Genomic DNA, 23686 nt, shown 5'->3' with positions numbered 1-23686 from the left:
TGGCATCCCAGCGCCTCAGCACCCTCATTCTTTACAGGGAGGACAGTCCAGAACAGGTGACCGTGAGAACTGGTGTCAGAGCAGCACACAGGCTACAACCCAAGTCTCCCAAATCCTGTACTGCCGTTCTCCCTGTCACCACACCATCTGTATGTTAAAAACAGAACGTCCTACATGACTCTCCAACCCATGAGTCAGAATGCAGGGCAGAAACATGTAGAAGAAAATCTAAAATTGAGGAAACAGAGGGCTGTGTCTACTCCTAGGACGATGGGGTCCTCCTTGGTACACAGCAGAGCTGGAGTCTATCCCTAACCCACCTGGACAACAACTTCTCTGCACAATTCTACAAGGCTGCCACAGAAGACCAGCACCCCCGCCGCCCGCCGCCCGCCCAGGAACTGTGCAGAACATGGAGATGTTCAGGGGGACAGTTCCCAGGACACTAGAGAGAGAGGGGAAAGAATCAAGTTCAGAAACTGTAAAACATTAACGATGAAGTTATAGTTTAATGTCAAGGCATGCAAACAACTCCTGTTCTCATAAAAAAAAAAGTTCACAATGTCACACCATGCCACTGTGCACAATACATAGCACATACTTACAAGGCAAGTTAGTATCAAAAAATACATAAGGTGGCATTTTATCTTCCAAAGACTTCAAGGTTAACTGTCTTCAATTTTCTTGAAAGGGTAGAAGGCAGTCAATTAAATTCTTGAGCCCATTTTACAGAAGAGAAGCCAGAGGCACCAGGAGATACAAAAGATGTGTTCCATGTGACATGCCAATAAGCAGTTGTATAAGAAGCAGAAGTAGGTTCTCTCATTTCACTTTTCCACACTAAATGAGGAATTCCATACATTCCAAATCCAAACACATTTTAAGTTTGCAACTTAAAATTTTTAGCCTGCTAGCTATAGACTTTATAACTTCATACCAAATAAAATTTACTAACTGCCATCTATCTTGTATATACTGATTTATTGTAAACTTTTACCCTGAATATCCTGCCCAGATAAATGAGAAGAAAATAAGAATGAAAAGCAAAAACAAAGTAATTCAAAATTAAGAAAGTTTCCCCCCTCTCTCATTTCTGTATTTTCATAGTTTGGAGGTTAATGATCTTACTTTTAAATCAACATTGGCATAATGTTTGCTCAAAAGTAATATTATTTAAAAAGTCAAATTAGCCCAGAGATGTAATATGTTTTTGTTCAAAAAATGACATTGATAATTTTTGTAGACATTTTAATTACATTAACTTCTCCTTTAAAAACACAACTTTAAAAGTGTAGCTGTGAAAACACTAATTTGGGGAGTCAATTATTTTTAATAAGACAATAATCTTATTATCTAAATTTCAAAGACAAGGAACTGGTAATTAGAGACTAACAAGGAAGAAAAAGCAAATGGCCCTCTGATTGGGGATGATTTCTACTTACTAAAGAACTGGCTGTTAACAGATTTTAAATTTTTATTCTATTTTTACTATTTGTGTATATTTACAAGTGTAAATAATACCAACACACACACTTAGAAAACACTATTTTAAAAGATGCCCCCTTTGCTAGTTTATTTTTTGTTTCCCTAAACTGGTCACATGGTTTTCTAAATTTACAATAAACCTCAATGGTTATCATCAAAAAATGACTCTTGGGGACCAATTTTTAAAAACACTGCTGTTGCTACAGAGAGGATGCATGCTACTACCTGAACTAGAGGCGTGACTGAAGTCCCGGCCTAGACTGATACCTCAGTCCCTGACAGCGTGATTATCAACCAGACTGGACAGAGAGTTCCTGGCACAGCTGTAATCGTTGAGATGATCAGCAAATCTATCCTCCAGTAAAGTATTCTTTAATGTCACTCCTAGCACAAAACTGAACACAGGGCCACTGGAGGGCCTGCTGGTCTGACATGAAATAGATTCTGGTCCTGGACGCTTGTCGACACCTCCTCAGGCTTTCCGAACACCTCGTCCAAGTGCCGGGCGGGGAGGAGGAGCTGCTGGTCCTGCATCTCCCTGTCTGAGACTGAGCAAGTGCAGCCAGCCCTCAACCATTCTGAAGTTTTAGGGTCGTACTGCAACAGACGTTACACGAGAGCAATTAATAAAAAATTAACTCAAAAGACCTAAAGGGCTCAAAGAGGGGACTGACTTATAAGCACACATCTCCTGCAATAGCTGTAGCTTCAAATTAATGATTTTAACTGAATAGTTCCATAAATTATTCACGTTAGAGATACTTAAATAATCAATGATTACTAAGTATTTTCTCAATTGAATCAAAGTCACTACCAAGAAAATTGCTCTAATTAGACATCAAAACAATGTGTACAGAAAAGATTTCCTCCATTTGGAATAAGTAAAGCTCAGACTCTCTAACAAAGGGAACGCAACCTCCCAGAACAGAACACATCACTGAGAAGACTCCCCCGCCCCTTGTAAACTGTCCTTACTCGAGGGCCCTGGAAAACAGAAGCACCAAGGCGAAGCCAATCATACCATTTGAAATTCTTTTGTAATTTAAATGTTCAGAAATCAGTGTGTTGATGAATGCCTTGAATTACAAGAAATTTTCATTTACTGATATCATGAATTTAAAAGTTAGATAAGGCTAATGTTTATTTGGGCTCAGCAAACTCTTTTTTCTCTCATTAAGAGTGAGGATGAAAAGCCCACACAAGACCACAAATATTTAAGAAAATCATCTCAAGGACCTTAAGTTTTAAAAAAAGTTTTACTTTCACCCAAGTGTCATTAAAATCATTCTTGTTTCTTCATTATGGAGCCACGGGGCTCTTTTACTTGTCACTGTTTTATTGACCCAGCTTAAGTTAGTGCATGCTCTCAGGACAAATTAAACTGTACTTTTTAAAAATCAATCCACATCATTTCCCTAGTAATGAAGTATTTTCATATTATTCCAAGTTTTACTTTATTTGGAACCTAACGTAGAAAAAACCACTTAAAATCAAAACAAGAATTACTACCCTACATATATAAGCATTTTTCCACAGTGAAGAAACTGACACACTCGAAGCTAAAAAAAAATTTTTTAAATTGTTGTCCAAATCTGTATTCAAGGTTGTTTTCTACTTCTGAAAAAAAGCTTTAAAAGCAGGTAAATGCCAATAAAAACAGCATGCAGCCACAGATCAGCAACACCAAATGGACTCAATTAAGACACTTACTGGAGACACAAGGAAAAAAGGATAAATTAAATTCTCAGTTTTCTTCTTTATGACTATTAGTGTTATACATGGTTCTTGCTCAATTAAAAAAAAAATCCCAAAGAGCTTCACTTTCCTAAATCAGCCAACCCAACTCATGCCACTGGCTAGGGCAGCCACAAATTCAGTTACTAGAACTCTGTATGGATTAGGCTGCAGTGATTAGAAAGTTAACAAGTTCCACAGGCTAAAAAATTTAAGTTAGGAACTGCCCTCCTGTCCTCTCCCACCTCATGCACAAAACCCAGCAATGCCCGCTGTGAGAACAGTCCCAGTCACACAGAAACACCAAGAAGTTGCTGCAAGTCAGCCTCCCTTCTTTCTCTACAACGCGGCATCTTGAAGCCACTGGTAAATTTAAATGCTGACTGCTTCTACTCGGCTTCATTTGGAATGCCTCAATTTTTAAGAACTTGAATTTAAGGTGTAACTGCTCCTTTACTGAAACGAACAACTACCTGAGTGTGGCACCACTTTACACTGGGATCTTCACGCCCAGGACTCTCCGGCCTCGTCCAGAACCCTGCCAACCTGGCCTCCCACACACCACCTGCTGGCGCTCAGCCAGGACGAGGGGCGGGGGACAGAGCGGACGTCTGGAAGAAGGCAGCACTTTCAAGCTGACTGAGACACACTGTTATGATGGAAAGGGATGGGGAGCTACTAAAGCTAAATTCACTGAAGGACCGGGACAAAAAGGGCAGAGAGAAAGAAGCCGAGAGGACGTGGAAACAGACAGTGCACGCTCTCAGGAAAACTGACTTCACTCCTTCTTACTAAGATACTACAGCTGCATTAGTGCCATTTTTTGGTTTCTCTTCCTCCTGAATTTATTTTCAGAGCTCAGGAGAGACACGGAGAAGGGATAAAGGGAAAGAGTATGACAGTGACCAGCTGCTCTTACGCAGTAAGGCCAGGATGGCGCCACCGTGGTAAAGAGAAGAGCAAGAAAGGCCCACAGGCTGGGTCCCCAGAAGCAGGTCTCCAAGCAGCGTTCTGCCTGGGCGCTGGATGAGCAGCCGGCTGACTCCGGCAGTGGTCCCTGCACCCACTCTGGCTCAGAGACAACCCTTATGCCTCTGTGTTCTCAGAGACAGTTCAGCTGCTCAAGAGGCCAGACGTACAGCAAAGCACTGGGGCCTGCCTTGGAATGACCGCAGTCTGTGGCTGCCTGCGTCCTCACGTGAGAACCCCTGGCCCTCACCAGACACCCAGGGTTGTTCCACCTGTCAACTCAAGCTGGCAGAAAAGGTTAGGCAGACGACAAGCTCTATCTCTGGAAAAGGCGTGTGTGTGGAGAAGGGTCTGTGGGTTACCTGTTATCCCATTCCTGTTTAGAGAAGAGGAAAACAGGTCATTATATACTCAAGACTCGGAGTCAAGAAAGACAGATGATAAGTCATATATGCTCCTGATTGAACACAGCAGTCCCACGGTGTGTATGACAGGGGTTTCCAGGATCAGAGCATTCCAGGCAAAACATACAAGCCACCTGCAAACATGTCAGGAATCAAGATCTGAGGAGTCCAGGAAGTGACTTCAGACAGACTCGAAGATAGCAACACAGTCAAAAACACTTACAGAGAGCCTATCAGTTCTGATACTCTTTCTGTGTCTTTGTTTTGAAATGGAGACAATATATGGGGAAAGAGATGTGGGGAACAGAATAAATGGGAAAAGTAATGTGAAAGGGCATGACCACTAGTCCTGGCAGGTAAGGTCTCCAAACCCTCACGTGACAAATTTCTGCCAGGTCTTTGCAGGGCTCAGCTGAGGGTCTAGAGGGCAGTGTCACAAGGCGGTAAAAGTGAGGAAGGTGACTCGTAGCCCCTACGGCTCACGTTCACCTTCAGCTGCTCAGGGTAGGTTAGCAGTGAGGTATGATGTTCAGAAGTAAAAGAGGGGTGGCTTCCTGGATCCGAAATTTGAGCACAGACACAATGATACTCAGCAAGGTGATGCATCCAGTAACTATAGAGAAATCAGTGCATGACTTTAAAGATTATTCTAGGCACTGATTAAAACAACTTCACATGGGATAAAGTGCTGCAAGCTATTAGTATTCGGGCCGTTAGCGAGGCAAAATATTACGCTCACTCTATAGCCGGCCAAAATCAGAACCCCAGAAGGTATTTACCCTTCGGCAGAGCCGCCTGGGATCTGGATCACTCGCACCTCAGTGACTGTGGCTCCTTCCTCTATAGAAGCACCTTCCATCTGAGGCTACCAAGAGAATTTACATTCTATACTTCAAGTAACTGCCAAATGTCTGGCCAAAATGGTATGAAAGCTTGAACCACTCACAGAACAAGAATGAAATCACAAGCTCCCTGTGTCGACCTTCAGCGCCAAGTGGACACTGATAAATCACCCAGCAGAAATCAGACACAGCACAGGGGATCTCAGGTGGAACTCCTCTCTGCAGAGAACAGTGATACAGTGAAGGTTCAACAGTATTTCATTTAAAATCAAATGATGAAGAGAACAAGGACTTTTTAATTGATACAGTTGTAATAAAGACATTTTTAAGTACCCAGTTTCTAGGATCGACAAACACCACTGCTGCTGTGGCGCATGCGGGACTTTGCTCAGGACGCATTCCTTGCTAAGGACTCCCGCTAAGGTCAGCATCTGTAAGTAAAATATGAAGGGGAGTCCACGCCCGCCAGTGGTTTATTTTAGATCAACCTAACTCAGTGACAGCAATGATCACACTCAGATCCCCAAGTGTCCTCTTGGATTCTCATAAACAGTCAATCCTTACAAACAATTATGCTGCTTTCCTAGCAGACATGTCCAGAATTCAGTTCTAATACAAAGTCAGAAAACCCCAGAAACCACTGCAGCACATCAGCGTGCCATCACCCTCCTCTGAGCCGCAGGAAATCTTAGGCATTCTTATCTTCCCAATTTCCAAACAAAGATTCTATATCCCACAGATGCAGCAAGACTCTTGATCTTAGCTGCTAAAGAGTCTTCTAAACACATCACATACAAAAACGTCCATGATCTCTCACAATATTATCACTAATAAGGTCAAAGCAGATGGCAACATGAGCCAAAACAGTAAAAAAAAAAAAAAAAAAAAAAAAGGCAAAGTGTTTGGAATGCTGATCACAGATGCAAAACTGTTTTTCATGTCAAAGAGTAACAAATTGTATCTGTTAAATCAATTGCTTTAAATTATGGAAGCACGTGCTTTTACTAGGACAGGAAGAAAGGATACTAATTCTTAATTGCAAAATCATCCAAGTCTTCAGAATCAACTTAATGATCGTATCTTAGTCCAATATTAACAGTAGTATCTCCCATTCTTCTCACTGAGGCCCAATTAACGCCTTTTCTATGTCTTCTACTATGCACCATCAGAACTTGAGAGATCACTTGCAAACACATATGTGATATTACGTCATGGGAAGAGCTGCCTGAGGACAAAGTTACTATGACAAGTCTGATGTGTCTTGACAGGGGTGGTTCCATCTTCCCTTAATCACATCATCCACATGTAAAAAGCACAGTGTTAACCTTGGCACTCAAACACTGAAGCACCTAAAGGTCATAGATGTCAGATCACTACTCTGGTACCCACGACAATAAAGTGAGGTAAGAGTAGAAGTCTGATGTGTAACCAGTTTCAGAGGCATGGCTATAAGACAACAAGGAATGACAGATAATGTGCAGGAGGGAAATCAGATATTGTTCCAGATGACCCTCATTTAGAGTGAGGTGTGACAGGATAGGGTTTTCTCCAAACAACTCCATAAGGTGGGACACAGTCCTATGTCACAGTTCAGCAGGTCGACCAAGTGAAAGTAGAGGGTTTCAGAAACTAGGTATCCAGAATGTTCAGGAACACATAATGGTTGACAGAGAGCAACCATTTCCAACTGTCCCAGTTGGACCCCAAAGGCTTGCTCAGAGCTCATGTCCTAAGGGCTTCCAATATGGGTAGGCACCTCCCACCCATCACATCAGGTGGAACAGTGCTGTCTACTTCACATACTGGGGTCTCCTTACAATTCTACTAACAGAAAGAATCCACAGTCGGCAAACCACTAGGTATAACACCGAAAGAAACACACGTGGACTGGGAGTTCCAACCCCAAACACACAGGGATGCGAGTTCAAATCCAGGGCTGACTGGAGGGCAGCCCTGCCACATCCTCGGGGTCTGCCCAGTCCTGGAAGTGCTCCACCTCCACGTTTCATCTGCAGCACCACCATGACCCTTAAGCAACATTAGAAAGCATAAAATATTATGGGTTAATCAAGTGTGGATTTCTTAATAAGCCACATGATCCTGCCAATCAAATGAGAGTCTGAGACTCTGGAATCCAGTCTCAATTCAAAACAAGACAGCCATGACTTCTGTACCCCACAAGTGATCTGGATAATCAAACACCAGCACCGTGGAATCTTGAAACAACAAAATTGCCTGACAAAGCACTCTACACCATTGGAAAGGAGCCATTCACATTTAAGGCCACTCCTGTCAAACATCATCCTTGTGCTTTCAGAACAATGTGCAAGACCAATGTTTAAGACTAAAAGGAACCTCCTCCAATAATGCTCACAGTCCCCACCATAATTACTCAGTAATGGAACTTGTGACAGAGACGGTCAGGTCCCCGCAGTGGCGGGGAAACAAGCCCGGCCACGTGTGGCTCACCCCCTCCTTCCTGTACGTGCAGCACCCTCTGCACCGGGAGGCCGACCCAGGGAGCAGACGGAAGCCCCGCACAGCCCAGGGGAGGGCTGAGCTGCGGGCTGCTGATGGGTGGAGGGCACCGGTCCTTCCTACCAGGCATCAGGGTTAACCCAGGTCTCAATTCCAGCTCAAGGACACTGACGTCAAGATCCAAATACCCAAGAGGGGCAAGAATGCACAAATCGAGATCAGGTTACCAGCCCAGGATCAGGAAAACGAAATCAATGCAACAGGAGAGGTAGAGGTGCAGAGCAAACACGCTGAGGGTGGGGGAGGAAGGCGTGCGGCAGATCGCCAAGAAAGGGAGGGCACCGAGACCCTTCCACAAGGCCACGTCGCTAACTCAGTCTGGCCTCAGCACCAAACCTCAGACAGCCAATCCCTTTTTCTGATTAACTCAGATAACTTCTCAATCAGAAGACAGAAAGCTCATCACAGCGATCAACAGTGACAACCTTCCTCCCCGCCCCCGGGGGCCGGAGGCGAGTTCCACTCTCCAGTGAACTCCAGCCTCAGCCCTCCCAATGACAGGGTCCCCGCATCTCCCTTCAGGGACAGCAACTGCACTTCCTTTTATTCCCTCTTGTTTTCATTCTTGCCTACTCTCCCCTGCTTTTCTCTCACAGCCTACCGATAGGAACAGGGCAGGTACCCTCAAGGGGTCACGGTGGACACGACTCTGTCAGAGGACAGCGGGGAAGGGGTGGTGGAGGCCTGCAGGAGGTCGGTCCCGAGGCTGGGCCACCCCTCTTCTTAGCCTCTGCGTGGCCCAGCCACACAGCCCGCAGCTTCAGCAGCTCCTCCTGACTCTCCACTCCCGGCTCCCTGGATTAGCTTTGCCCTGACTCTGATCATCTGCAGACTAACTCTGCTGGTGCTTCTCCAGGTCTGAATTTCTCTAAGTCTTGCTCAGAAACCTAATCCTGATTGCTTCTTCATTTGGTCTGAATCCTGGGCTTTTCCCCATTACTGCCAGCCCTGCTAGAGAGCGAAGCAGACGCAACTTCAGTCTTAGAGGGCGGTGACCACGCGCATCTGATCTTTTCACTCAGTGGTTATTTCACTGTCACGCAAAATGGGGCATGAAATACATGTTATTTGCAGAGGATGCAGGCCCAGCCTGAAGTACCAGCCAGCGTCAAAGGACATCCTTCCGGAGCTTTAAAGGACCCTGTGGCAGCAATGCTTTGCCCTCGGCGGCCCTGTGGCTCCGTAGCATTACTCCCACCCACAGGAGAGGAAGACCTGCTTCCCCAAGCACGTGGAGTTAAAAACGAGAGAGTAAAACTGCCCAGCTAAGGGCTAACACAGAACCTCACTGCAGCTTGGGGAACTGTCCTCAGGCCACAGGTCAAGAAACCGTTGTCAGTATAACTCTTGCACACACTGTGTGTTATCTTGCTGAATCTGATTTATTTTGTCTCAGCTGCTTTTCAGATTAAGTCTTGGAGGTAACTTTTTCCAGTACCTAAGAAGTTATCTTTTCAACATTTCTATGCGGCAGAATAAACTTGGGGAAAGGCTCTCTCAAAGCCAAATAGGAGGAATAAATAATAATTTTTAAAAATCAGGCGAATACTGCCATTCATTTTGGTACAGATACTGCAAGTAAATCTTAGGAAAATTTTCAGGATAAGCTTAATATCTAAACAAGGACTCTGTCTATATTCCCAAAGTGCATATTCAAACACTTAGTCTAGAGCCACCTCACGTAGGTTTCTCATTTCACCAACACCAAGGAAAACTTACAGGAGTGTGACCACCGTCTCACTGTTCCTGTAAACCTCCACAGTCCTTATCTCAGAGCCAAACAGGGCGGGGCTCACTAACAGAGCTGTCTGCATGTGAAAGGTCAGCTCTGCGCCTTCACCACACACACCCCTGTGTATCTGTACTTGTCAAGCTGGTCTGTGTGCCTAAGTGAAGGAGAAACACACTCTTTCAGATGTGAAAGGCTAAGGGTTTTCAAAGAGACCAACAATAACACGTGTTAAAATTTGTAGTAGATGGCATACATCAGTCCTTAAATTGGTATCAAATTTTAATGTACATGAATGCAAAAACACTTACTCTTCCAGTTCTGTATGAACTCATGGAATCCAACGGTTACACCCATTGGTTACACCAATCAATACATTGATTGGTGTGTCATACTACAAAGTTTAGCGAGAGTGTGGTCATATCTCATCTTTTCCCTTTTCTTTTTAAATTGCCCCCCATCCCTCCCCATGCTAAACTATCATGCTTGCTCAAGGATTCAAGGTGATAAACAAAGGTAGACAGTATCACCTGGTGGGTACAGACGTGACAAGTCACCAGTCTGTAGGTTCCATGACCACCCTGGAAGTTTTTCTTAAAAGCTGAGATTTTTAATAGCATTCCAACAGGGGATCTCAAAATAAGGTCCAATCAAAAGTGACAGACAACAATTTCCTATTTTCACTCTTAAATTCCTTCAGAACTTGAGTAAGCATTATACAGTTCCAGATGCTATCAAATTCAGAAAAACGTTAACATCAAAATGAAGGAACTTCTTTATTCACTAACCATGACTATTACTAAAACAGATTATGGTGCTGATCAACTTGGTAAAGCACACATAGCAGAGACTGAAAAAAGCGGGACACGATTATTTAAAAGCACCTTCCCTAGCATCTGAGAAAAAAGTTTAGGACTTCAGTTAAACAAGACAGCTTTCCCTTCGGACCCAGCTAAGTCAGAGCGGGCGTCATGCAGACAGTACATAAGGGCGATGCAACACTCATGCGGAGAAGTCGAAGGAAAACGGCCTTTCCACTTACACTACAGCAGCACAGCGTAACAACAGAGGAATCATTTCACATTCCAAGAAAAACAGCAGTTTGTTTCAACAGATAATCCAAAGCAGAGGTCTTAGCCTGTGCACCTTTAGAGGTCTGTGGTTTTATGCAAAATTTTGGATATGTATGCATCTTCCCAAGAAAAAAAGTCTATAGTTCTCACCACATTGTAAAAGAAACATGACCAAAAACAGGTTAAGAAGCCATAGAGAGAATCCTAAAACCCCTCGCACCATTAATGTTTCATTAGTTTTATATAATCCAGCAAAGAGAAATGCTCAGTGGTGAAGGAGGCTGGAAGAGTCAGAGTACCGTTTTGCTCACAGTAAACTTCATCACAGGTAGCATTTTACATTAAGACGACACCAATCCACTCCTAAGGCAAGTGAGAAACAGGCTACTCCTCTCATCAAGCCATTTCGATAAATTCTCTCTCATTTTTGATAAAACAAGGGATTGACAGGAAGATGATTAGCTCAGACTGTCTGCAAACCCACTCTCAGTTCTTGCAAACTGGAAAATTATTTACTCCCGTAAGAATTTTAAGTTTGATGAGAGTGTGGCCGTATCTTGTTTTTCTCTTTTTCTTGTTCTTCTTATATTGCCCACCCACTCCCCTGCCCTTGTCAATTTTCCTGTGGTATCTTACACAGAGCAAATATTCATTAAACATCTGAACAACACAGGAACAAATTACAATGACATGGGCCTACTCAGAGTCAGATGGAAACCATCATGAGCATCAACACAAGCCTGCCAGGTACAGTCTATGGGCCAATCTCCATTTCTGGCCATTTTTGATTTTTTTTTTTTAAATGAACATATTCAGTGGCATGACACTCACAATAATAAGGACAGAATGTGACAGCAGTCTCACAAAGTATGCATTTCAGTACAACTTCCAAACCAGGGAACAGGGCAGTACTGAGTGGAGATGAAATAAACAACAGAAGCCGAGCCGGTCAGGACCGAGTAAGGTTGAGGTTAGTGGCAACAGCATGTGCGTGGTTTCCAGGAAACCTTCAGTGAGACTGCTGTTAGCCCTAGCCCCGCACCTTGCCCAGCCCAGTGCGCTGCGTCTTCTTCCAGCTCCCCGCCTGGCTCAGCGCAGCACTGCCCTGCTCCCAGGGGTGCAGCCGCCCGACCTGAACTCACCTTGGCAGTGGAAGCGCCTGAAGTTTAAAACACGTTAATGCATCATGCCGAAAGTGCAGCGAACATGCACACTCCACAACTCATGTTCCCAGAGAGGGGGAAGACATGCCGCCAGTAAGACAGCCCCTGCACAAGACACCCTCAGAGACCCTGGAGAGACAGTTGTATAAATACCCGTATTTGCACACAGGGAAGAAGAGAACACGAGTGGTATTACTGCACCAAGAAATGCACCTGATGGGTTAAAGCACCAAAAATAATTATGGGCATCACCTACTTTAACTGCCATTATTTGCCCACTTGGTTTGTGGACCATTTTGTTGACAGAACCATAAGCTCCTCGTCCAATTTCTCCGAGGTCTTTCAAGTCCTCTGCAGTGAAATCCCAGTGTTGCTCAGGGGAGATCTTCAGTTTTCCTGACGATTCAATGCTGTGTGTTCTCAGTCTCTCTCTGTTAAAATATTGGGAAGCAATTTTTCCACATTTTAAATAGGTTTTGACTTTTTTCTTTCAGCTAGCACTGATTAATGCGTGGGAAAATTTGTTTTCTCATCAGTTACCAAAATAGTCTGAGCTCCAGGCTCCTGGAGGTTTTTTCTGTTTGTGTCATCTTGGTTTTTTACACACTGAGTTAATTGAGAAAGGCCTAAATTTAGGTAGTCAATAAACATAGCTTTAATGGGATTCATAAACCCAAATGTCCATTTACTAAAGAAACTAATACTGCAGACCTGTTTCATTTCCAAATATACGATCCAAACTTTGCAAAACTGCATCATCAAATGCAGGATCCCAAGTGCTATAAACCTCACTTCCAAAAATCTCTTATCCTACCTTTCCCAACACTAATTGCTGCAGGTCCTCAACCCCTAGCACAGCTGTTCACAAACTTTGCTGCACATCAGCCTCACCGGAGAGTTTTAAAATCCCAATGCCCAGGTATCATCCTATAGCCATTAAATCAGAATTATCTGGAGACAGGAGTTAGAAAACAGCATTTTTAAAGATCCCCAGATGATTCAAGCAAAGTTTGGGAACGAGCACGCCAGTATACTGCCCTGTCCATGATAAAGCCATGCTGAGGTGGGAGAGCCGTGACACAGCCAGCCGGCCGGCTCTAAGAGGAGAACTGTCATGTGCTATTCAAAATTGGGCCTTTCAGCTCCTATTCAACAGATAGAGCAATAAGTGAAAAAAGAATGATCATGGACAGAAGAGCTCACTTGTTACAGATTTCCGTTATATTAAAAAAAAAAAACAAAAACTCATCTCCAAAATTCCAACCTGGAGATCAAAGTATTAACTTCCAACTGTACTTTGTAAAAAAAGCAAATCCGATGAAAAATGTAAAATCAATCTCATTTGTCTGTCGCTGTCTCTCTCTCTCACACACCCCTCCCCACTGATGTGTAGGAATGAACTGGACCAGGCCAGAGAAAGCAACAAACAAAAAGGAAAAGATTCTGACTATCATCTATATTTTTTCAACTTCATATTAAATGACCAGAATCTCTTTAAAAATCTGATCTAGTAATACCAACAAGAGAAGTTCATATGCTTGGTTATCTATTTCTTCTTCCAAAATTTCGGGACTGTTTCCTCACATTAGTAGAACTGTTTTTTTGCAGTTACTTTTAAGGTTCTCGAAATTTAGAATTTTAAAATCACTCCCCAAAACTATCATTTATACTAGTATTAATAATAACAATAATCAAGGTTATAGTTAAAAAGTTAATATGCTTTGTCTAAATAACAACTTAGTGAACCAGCACTCCAAATGCCAGGTTCTCAAATCATAATTCTAATGTCATAGTCCCAGCTTTCCATCATACAGGTTCTCGTCAGTTTACAAGATGCCTTCACCAACATTGTTTATACCCCAGCATCTGAAGTCACAGGAAGCCCAAAAGTCAATGGTATAAGTTACCACTCAGTTTGGAGGTAAAGCCTGAACATCTTCTTTCTAAGAAGGAACTCAGATCTAGGCAAATAGATGACGCCCAGGGACTAATTTTCTCAGTAATCACTTTCATGAAGTAGAAGGACTAAGCCAGGAAGTATTCTAATATTAAAAAGTTCCATGTATAATGATTACTGTTCTGTGATCACTGGCAAGTAAACACCATCTCTGTGGCTCAATTTAATCACTGGTGAAATATACAGCACTAGCCTACTGCTGAGAGTAGCTGAAAAAAGCTAATTAAAACTACATATAAGTTGGAAGCAACACTGTTAAGTGTTCACCAGTTTAAGGGCTGTGGCAGACAGGCGCTAAGGGGGGCCCCGATCCCCACCCTCCTGGAGCTCGTCTCTGTGGGGCTCCTCTCCATGAACACACATGGGGCCTGAGACTTACTTCTCAGGATTACACTGTGTTATGTAACATTTGTTACTAGCATTCCTGAGAAATTAAATGAATGATATTTCATTATTATATAAAGTCACAGAAAAACAAGTTACAATATTATTAAAGGTCGAATTTTAGAAATATGGAATATCTCTGCTAACAGTTCAGCTTACTATAGACCTACTGTGTGCTTTCTGGACAAGATCCTTTTTTCTTTTTGAAAGTGAACAGACTGACAGCTAAGGGAGGGAGGTTACCTGCTTCTGCTAATGAAAATATTCAGAAATGGAGTAAGGCGGCAGATGCACAATTCTGAACACAATAAAACAACAGAATTATACAGTTTAAATGGGTGAATTGTATGGTGTATGAATGACATCTTAATAAAGCTGCTAAAAAAAAAAAGATGAATGGGAGAATGTGATTACTACTCAGAGTTCCATTTTCTCACTTGGATAGGAAGAGTAAAAACCACAGGAAAACACGCTACAGGTATGACGTCTCCAAGGCATGTTCAGTCTTCATTCACACTGGGCTGACAATCCTTCCAGGAACACTGAATCAGTTTCACAGCTCCTGCCAGAAGAGTTAGCCCAACCATGACTGCTTCCAAAGAAGTGTCTGTAGACCAAGTGCACTGCAGTAACTAGACCTGAACCGTGACCACGGACTCTAGCAGTCAATCACGGAGGCAACTGCAAAATCCTAGTTATAGTTTTTTAACTTCAGACAAATTTGTCGAACAAGATTTAAGTGTTACTTCTACTAGACAGTATCAGAAATTCCCAGTCATTTCATTATTAATCTCTTACCTGAAAATCAGTTCAACTCAACTGCACAAACCTATGTCATCTTCGATGCATCTGCCCTAACAGTAAACAAGTTATTTACTTATATTCCTTCTAAAATATTTTAAGTGCTCCACATGGGCCCTACTAGACCAGGACATCCTGCCACTGTCTTTGTTGGGTCCACTCAAGAAACAAGCAAAGGATGTGGTTCCAAGTCTCAAATTAATCCAAGACCCAGACATGAATACAATCCCAGCCCCCTATCTAACCCTCTACATGGAAAAGTCCAATAGAAAAGGGTCCATAGAAAAATCAGTAACGTTCTCCTCTGGATTTAGAGGTCTTTAAGTATGAAAAACAGTTTTAATAGTCTTTGTTAAACTAGGACTTATAATTAGATGATCAAATGACACATATTCCAGGTAAAAAAAATCAACTACACTTAGATTCTTCAATGCCTTACAGATCACGAATCTGAATTAAATACACAGTGTACCTCTTGAATACAGTATTTTAAACAGTATGCATTTTTGGATAGATACTGACAGCTCCAGGGGAGCTATTTAGACACAGACTAATGTTACCATTCATTTATTTTCTCCTATACAAAGGTAAGTAGAATTTTACTGGCAATAATAAACTTTGGTGAAATCTGCAGGCAACAACACAAAGGATTAAAACCAAAAAAAAAAAAAAAAAAAAGTCAATCAACCTTATTGATTTGAATCAAATTTGAAAACTCAATTCATGAACACACATCTTACCACCAGATTTTCAATGACTAATATAAACAGACTGGGTGTGTGTCCCACGTAGTTGTTATCTTCCTGTTCCTTTTCAAAAGACTGTATTTCCTGGCTTTATAAAAGGATGCCATACGAATGACTGGAAAATATCAAAGATGTCAGGGCTTACCTCTCCTAACTGTTTGAGGGGACACTTATTCCTCCCACGCCTCATTTTTCCAGGCAGTGGGATCTGGTCTCTCACCTGAGCCCTGACTGACTCACCGGTGAATACAGAGAAGAAACTAAACACACTCAGTTCAGTTCCTCTTTCGAAGCTAACCTGCCCACAGGGAGGGTACGTGTGCTCTGGCCGTGTCTCTCTCGTACCTTCTATTGGCTGCACTCACAGGGTGGGTGAGTCTAATTATTCGAGGGCAAGGGTAGTCAGCAAACTACTCCGCCTCAAATATAAAGCTATGTTTCCAATTTTATCGAGAATGAGATGAACCTTATAATCAATCTCCATCTCTCAGGCTCCTGCGTTTCTCTCAACTGGTTCCAAACACAAATGGAAATGAGGCATTTTCATTTTTTAACTAGACTTGCATATAACAAAGATTCATAATTTTCAAAACTTTTAACTTTGAAGTATTGGACAGTAATAAAACTAAATGCAACTATGCAACTCCTAGGGTTCAAAGAGAATAAAACAATTTCAAAGTGACCTAAGATCTTCCAGGCTCCAAGAGTTTCAGAGCTAAGTAACTGGTTGACCCTAAAACCTAAACCAATTCCCTTTAGTCCCCTTGGAGAAGTGTGCAGAGGTATACAAGACAAACATTTTTGGTGAAACTGAGTTATACCCATAGCTTCTAAGTCCTGGTTTACTCCACTCTGGAAGAAGTTTACCAGGAGTCTCAAGGGATCATGTGCAGTCTGCTAATTGTAATTTCTATCCTAAGATATAATTCCTGACCAAAAATAAACAGGTCTAGGAAAAAGAGAATAAGAATAGTAGAAAACACGATGCCTGAGAAGGCTGGGAGAAGCAAACAGCAGCAGCACTGTAAAGATGCCCTTACATGTTGATATCCGCATGCCCGGCATTACACCCGTAAACAGAAGCTAGGTTCCCTGGCGTCTCTTTGGGAAACCACTCTCTTGAGAACAAGGGCAGTGTTTTTATCAAAAATAATCCCTAAATATCCCCATTTTTCCTTTTATAATTTTCTATGCTTAACAGCATACAGATCATCCTTAGCTGCCTTCAGTGAACACTGCACAGGGTTCCAACTCCAAGACCCTGATTATCAACCTGGGAGACTCAGCCAAGAGCCCCCATGGCAATTACACAAGTAAAAGGTCTATTAGAAAAGTCAATCATAATCCAGAGAAAAGCACTATTAACCATTCAGTATAGACCCTCTGCGTCTTCCTGTACTATGTGTATAGGTTACAAAATGACCTGCCATACCTACTGCTTCACAGACTTCATTCAAAACCCCTCTGACACAGCAGCCTCGCAAGGCCCACGTGGGTGCGTACGCCGCCTGGAGTCTGCACTGCCGGGAGCACCCGCAGGGGGGCCCCGGGCCCGGTGGTGCCCGGCCCACAGCGCGCTGTCCCTCATGCCAACCTGGAAGGGGATCCAGGCTAGATCCCTCTTTCAAGTGGCATCTTGATGTATTACTCTCAGAGTGGGAGGTTCTTAGCTACGTGGTAAACTAGTGTTCTTCTTAGGTTAACAGCCTGAGAGAACGTTCCCAGAAGCTGTTTATTTTCGTGTTGCTGCTTCTGCTAAAAAGTTATCTATCTATTAACATACCCATCAGCCCTTTGTCCTGCGTTGTTAATGCTTCTCCAGGGTGTTGTTTACCTTCAACTGTATTTGTGAAATTATATACGTAAAAAAATGTGGTTATCTGAATGCCTGCAAATCAATGACTCCCATTGCTTCCTTCCTTCTGCCATCATACAGTGCATCACTCAGGTTCACTTCCGCATACAACACGGATTTCATCTCACTGCATTTTCAGTTTCCTAGCAATGTTTTTTTTTTCTTATCACCCTTTTCAGTAATCTTGTTACTGATTTACCCAAATGTGTTCTCTTCTCAATATATTCCAATCCTTTTAAAATAAAGGCCATGATTTCCTCTACTTTAAGAAAAAATGCTAATCATTCTTACAAAAAATGATCTGAATGCTGCAAAATGTCATATTCAGAGACGCTCCTTCTCAAAGCATTGAAGACATTGTTCTCTGATTCCATATTTCTCCTCCTATCTCACAGGAGTATCTGTGGCCCTTGTGCTTGGGGCACTCTGGAGCATCAGGAGACAGACTGAGGTGATCCCTGAAACAACTAAAGAAACAAGACGAAATATATGAGAGGATCTTGAAGACCCTAGACAACTAAGCCTGTATCAATCACCCTGCCCTTGAAGAGTCAGTTTAACATCCTCTCCAGCAAGACAACACATCTACTGCAAAGTATATGGCTCATAGGTTTCCAAAGGAAACTTGCCAGAACTAGCTACTCTTAACACAATGTGGTCTAAGAAGCCAAAATCCAGCTCTTCAATACCATATGCAGTGGGCTGACCTGTGACCCCAACCAAAGACGTGTCCATTTGGAACTGCAGAAGGTGACCCTATCTTTACAGATATCACTAAGAAAAGACCACCCTGGATTAGGGTGGGCCCTAAATACAATGATGAGTGTCCTTACAAGAGTCAGAAAAGGGGAAAACACACACACAGAGACACAAGGAGGTGAAGACAGAACCAGCAACTGGAATGGGTCCTCCGCTCAGGCCTTTGGAAGCAGCATGGCCCTGCAAACACCTTGACTTAACAGATTTCTGGCCTCCTGAACCTGAGAGAATAAATTTCTGTTGTTTTAAGCCACCAAGTCTCTGGTAATTTGTTACAGCAGCCCCAGGAATCCAATACACCATCTAAATCACGAGTCTCCAAACTTTTTCTGTAAAGAGACAGACAGTAAGTATTTTAGGTTTTGCCAGCCATACAGGTCTCTGTGGTAACTATGTAGCCAAATGGGTGTGGCTATGTTCCAATAAAACTTTATTTTCAAAACCTAGCAGCAGGCCACATTGGCTCACAAGCTGTACTCTGCTTACTACATAAACTAAACGTTATCAGTCATCTAAATGATACCTATCACTTCAACGGTCTAAATCCCATCTACTCATTTTTCGTATCATTTCTCTTTCAAATTTACAATGATGCTCTGGAGGATAAGAAACTCCAATTACCTACCCAAGTCCTACAGTTTTTTATTTCCAGAATTTAATCTTGAGATACTTTTCAGGCGTTTTCTTAAAAATCCACCACAAATCCACGGGGAGTGGGACTGAGGGTCTGATACCCCTTCCCCGATTCTCCCATCTCTTAGGTGAGAAAGGACACAAGGCAGCAGCAAACCTCGGGAGCACCTGGAGCAGCTTCCCCAGCTCCGAGTCTTCCAGCAAGTAACAGGGCAGTATGGCCACAGCGTTCCCGTGTACGTGAGGACCTGATTCCCCAAACCTGCCGATGCCTCCTATTCTCCTTTGATAAACAAACGCCTTGCGTCTAGAGCCACCACCCGTAAGACCTCTTTATTATCTAACCCAGCTGATGTGTTTTCTCCTCTCACTTCATGAGCACAGCCTTCTACTCCATTTATCCTGATTGCCTCCCAATGCTACCAAACATTGTCTTTCTTCCCAAATTATTTCTTCCTTCTTTCCCCACAAAGCATCCTTGACTTTATCAAGCCAGCATATATTAAAATGCCTCGAGCTGTTCTACTCTCTCCTCAGCATAAAGAACTCGTACTCCTCCTTAGTCAGGAAAACAAGCAGAACACATACCCTGCACACCACTGCAACTGTCCTTCTGTGTCCACACTGTTAGGATCTCTAGATGAATACTGCTTTATGCCTCCTTCTGCAATGCAGTTCTGTTAATTCCGGAAATTTCCACAGTAAACGCAATCTGTCAGTTGCCATGGAAACTGCCTGCTTCCTGGCACTACTAACAAAGTGAGTATCTTTGCTAAGCTCTAAGATGAGGCAAAAGGAAAAACTGAAAAAAGAAAGGTATCTAGAAGAAGTGCTCAAACACTCCAAAGACAAATATTCAAATTCTGATGTCCATATTACAGTGAACAGAAGGGATTAATTGCACAAATCTGCAGTGTTTTGAAGGAGTGCTGACTTACGAAGCAGAAAGCACTTTTATCACTGAGGAAGCTGTGACAGAGTGAACACGAGAAACACTCCTGTTTACCTGGCACTGCATGTTCCTTAAGGCTGACCATCTGTCAGCTGTCCTCACAGCTGACACCGGAATGGCCTTCCTGGGTTGGGCTTCTCACAGAAAAGGTTAGGAAAGCTGCCCGAAACCAACAGGTTACAAGTTTCCACAAGATCTTTTCCCTATCTGGGCTCCAGTCTCGCTGGTGGCTAAAACCTCATCCCCTCAAGTATTGTAAGAAATCAGAGTAGTTAAAAGGGTATCTCAGGAGTCGTCACCAACAAAGCAGCCGTTCTCGCCCTCTCAGAATCCGAGCCCCAGCCACCCCCCGACCTGCCCTGTGAACCAGGGCCTGGTCCCTCTGCCTGCTTCCCACCTCTCTTTCCTGTCTCTGCCTGTGGCTCCTCTGAATGCAACTCTGAGTGTCAGATTTCTCAGGATCCAGCCCTGGACCCAATTCTCTCATCAAGATACACTCTCTGCGTAGACAATGTTTTCATCTCTATGCTGACAACTTTCAACTTTTTATCTCCAACCCACACCCTTTCCTCTCAGCACCAGACTGCTTTTTTCAACAGCAGAGCATGCATTACATTTACCTCCTTGATATCCCTCACACCTATTTCACAGGCACCGCACACCTCACACACCTGAAGCCAAGCTCCTGCTCCCCTGTGCTCCCTCATCCACCGAAGCTCCGTGCTCCACACCCAAGGGTCCCCATCACAGTCATGACAACTGAACCCAACATTCAAGCCAGAATTCTGGAAGTCACTACGAACACCTTCCCTTCTTCACTACCCACATTCAAATTATTACCAATTTTTGTGAGTTACTATATTGTATACCTGTAACATATAATATTGTACATCAACCATACTTCAATTTAAGAAATATATTGTAAAATAAATGCATAAATAAAAGAAAAATTACCAATTTTTGTTAATACTGCTTTGAAAACTCTTTGGGATCTGTCCATTTCCCTGTACCTCCACTGTCATCAACCTAACATTGTTACCACCCACTCTATTCAGCTCCACTGCCACAGAATCAGGTCCCCCTGATTCTGTTCTTGCCTGTCACCAACACACACCGCACACAACAGGCAGAATCACTTGGGGCTGTAAGTCAGATCATGTCACTCACCTGCGTATAAGCCTTCCCTCGCTGCCCACTGCACTTCAGATGTCATCCCAACTCCACCTGCAAGGCCCTTCTTTATCTGGCCCATGACAATCTCTCTGCCCTTATTTTAAACTTTTCCTTCCTCATTCAGTCATTCTCCATTCAAACTGGCATTCTCTCTGTTCCATAAGAAGCTGAATCTTCCCCACCTTGACACCCTGCAACTTCAAATGCAGGCTGCTCCCTCCACCTGGAACACTCTCATCAGTCCCCTCCCCCACACAGCTCAGAGGCTTTCCATGGCCATCTCTTCACCAACTCCACTCCAGGACAGGCCCCTCTTTCATTCTTTCATGCCATCTGGTTCTTTTCCTTCAACAGCACGCATACTACTTACAATTTCATTCATTCGTTCACTCATTCATTTGCTGAATGTCTGTGTCTACCTCTAAACCTTAAGCTTCATGAAGTAGCACTGACACCTCTTTGTCAATGTGAAATGCCCCGTGCCCACCGCAGTACTCAGTAGATGGCAGGCATTCAACAGACTTGCCAAGTGGCTGACAGACACATACTGGGCTGCTTTGGTTTCTGACAGGTATCAGAGGCTCACAGAGCTCTGGACCCCAGGAAATGGCTCTATATCCATTCCCTACGCTTTTGCAACCAATCAAACCCCAAGGTAAGGAGGAACACGCCTGCTGTATCCGACCTCTGCGTCTCCTCGATCAGGAGAGGCCAACGGTAAGCAGCTGGGGGAACCTGCAGCGCACTCTGCATCCGTGGTCCTCAACCAGGGGCAATTCTGCCCTCCATGGGTCTGGAGACATTTCTGGTTGTTACATCTGAGGGAGGCGGGGGCTATGGCATCAAGTGAGTAGAGTCCAGAGGTGCTGCCAAACATCCTGTAATACAAAGAACAGCCCCCGACAACAAAGAATTATCCAGCCTACAATGTCCACAGTGCCGAGGCCGAGAAGACACCGCCACTTCCGAGTCTCCTAAGGCAGGACAAAGGCCCAAAACTGCCAATCTACAGAGGATTAAACATTTTGCAATTACAAGAAAATATGACATTTCACTAATACAAAGTTGCTCTTAAAACACTGTTTTTACTTTAAAAATGAAAATAATCTAAATGGCTATACAGTGCAATGAAAGGTGTAAAACTGACTGAAAAACAGGGAATGTGCTAATATAGAAATATCTTCAAGATGTACTTTGTGAAAGAAAAAGTCACAAAGCAGCGTAAAATAGAACTGCTTTTTGTATAGATATTTTCATGGTTTGATCTAAGTTAATTACATATGCTGACACTTGAGCAAGCTCTTCTGCAAGGACGTACTATACCTCACAGGGCTGTACCTTCAGAGAGAGACACTGAGGACGTGGGGCCTTTAGTTTTATAATTTTCTGTACCAACTGAATTGCCTGACCAGAAGCACATGTTACTTATTATTCACAGGGTAACATGAACTATCCAGATGGTAAGATCATGGCCATTTTAGTTTTCTTCTTTATAGTTTTCTGTATTCAAAAACAGAAGAGAAGGAAGGAAGGAAGGAAAGGAGGGAGGGAAGTAAAAACCACTAGTAAATGTGCTTTTAAAAGCACAACAAAGACAACATGTCCCCACACGTTTTCTAGGAGAATCCAACTACTTAGGGCCACACCGCCCCTCATGTGACTTGATGGATGCTCTAGATTAACCCTCAAAAGATACCTGATAAGCTACTTTTAATTTTCACTGTTTCTTTCAAACATCATGACAAGGGAAACCAAATGGGCAGAAATGAAATTTGTCCCAATGTTGTTCTATAAACATAAAAGCTATATTCAATAAAAACACAGTGGTCCAATACTTATCAACTGACTGATGAAACAGAGGTGTTTTGAGAACAAGAACAGAAAACCTCAAGTACTGTTCGGTGAAAGCAAACATAATTTTTATCATTCGCATTCTGCTTTTTTTGTATCTGAAGTATCATTTTCATACAGTGAAAAGTGCATTGAGTTTGATGAGTTAACAAAAACGTACAAACACATACACCCTTACATTCCACAACCCTGACAAGATCCAGGATATCCCATCACCCCAGGAAGTTCTCTTCAGCCATTCTTGTCACTCCCCTCCAGAGACACACGCTCTGATTTCAGCCACCACAGATTAGTTTTGCCGACTTCAGAACTTCAGAGAGACACAATCAGTGTGTTTTCTCGCCTCTTCTGCTCAGCATTTTTGGAGATCCACCAATGTGACTGTGGGCATCAGTGCTTTATTCTTTTTTACTGTTGAGGAGTATTTCATTGAATTTTATACCACAATCTGTTTATTCGTTCTTCCATCATTAGACATGGGTTGTTTCTAGTTTGAGGGCAATTACAAATAAAGTTTTCATGAGCATTCGTATGCAAGTCTTCCTAAGGATGTTTTCATTTTGGTCAAATAACAAGGAGTAGAACTTCTGAGTCATGGGGTAGACGTATGTTTAACTTTATAAGAAACTATTAAAGAG

At 43.0% G+C, this 23686-nt stretch overlaps 1 protein-coding gene across 2 annotated transcripts in view; it reads right to left on the bottom strand.

Annotated features, from left to right (window-relative positions):
- Positions 1–23686, bottom strand: part of MAP2K4 (mitogen-activated protein kinase kinase 4) — a 90658-nt gene that overhangs the window by 28696 nt on the left and 38276 nt on the right. Inside the window, exons 2-3 of one of the 2 annotated variants that reach the window (XM_031467601.2) lie at positions 21883–22075; positions 12194–12368 (exon numbers count right to left, since the gene is read on the bottom strand). In XM_031467601.2, coding sequence (XP_031323461.1) covers positions 12194–12368; positions 21883–21950 — 243 coding nt within the window. In that variant the 5' untranslated portion in view covers positions 21951–22075. The remainder of the gene's footprint in view (positions 1–12193; positions 12369–21882; positions 22076–23686) is intronic. The other variant, XM_031467599.2, reaches the window with a different exon arrangement.

This window comes from Camelus dromedarius, chromosome 16 (genome assembly GCF_036321535.1).
Source record: "Camelus dromedarius isolate mCamDro1 chromosome 16, mCamDro1.pat, whole genome shotgun sequence".
In the NCBI taxonomy this organism is placed as follows: domain Eukaryota; kingdom Metazoa; phylum Chordata; class Mammalia; order Artiodactyla; family Camelidae; genus Camelus; species Camelus dromedarius.
The sequence above is the reverse complement of the archived record's forward strand: the minus strand, read 5'-3'. Positions and strand labels throughout refer to the sequence as shown.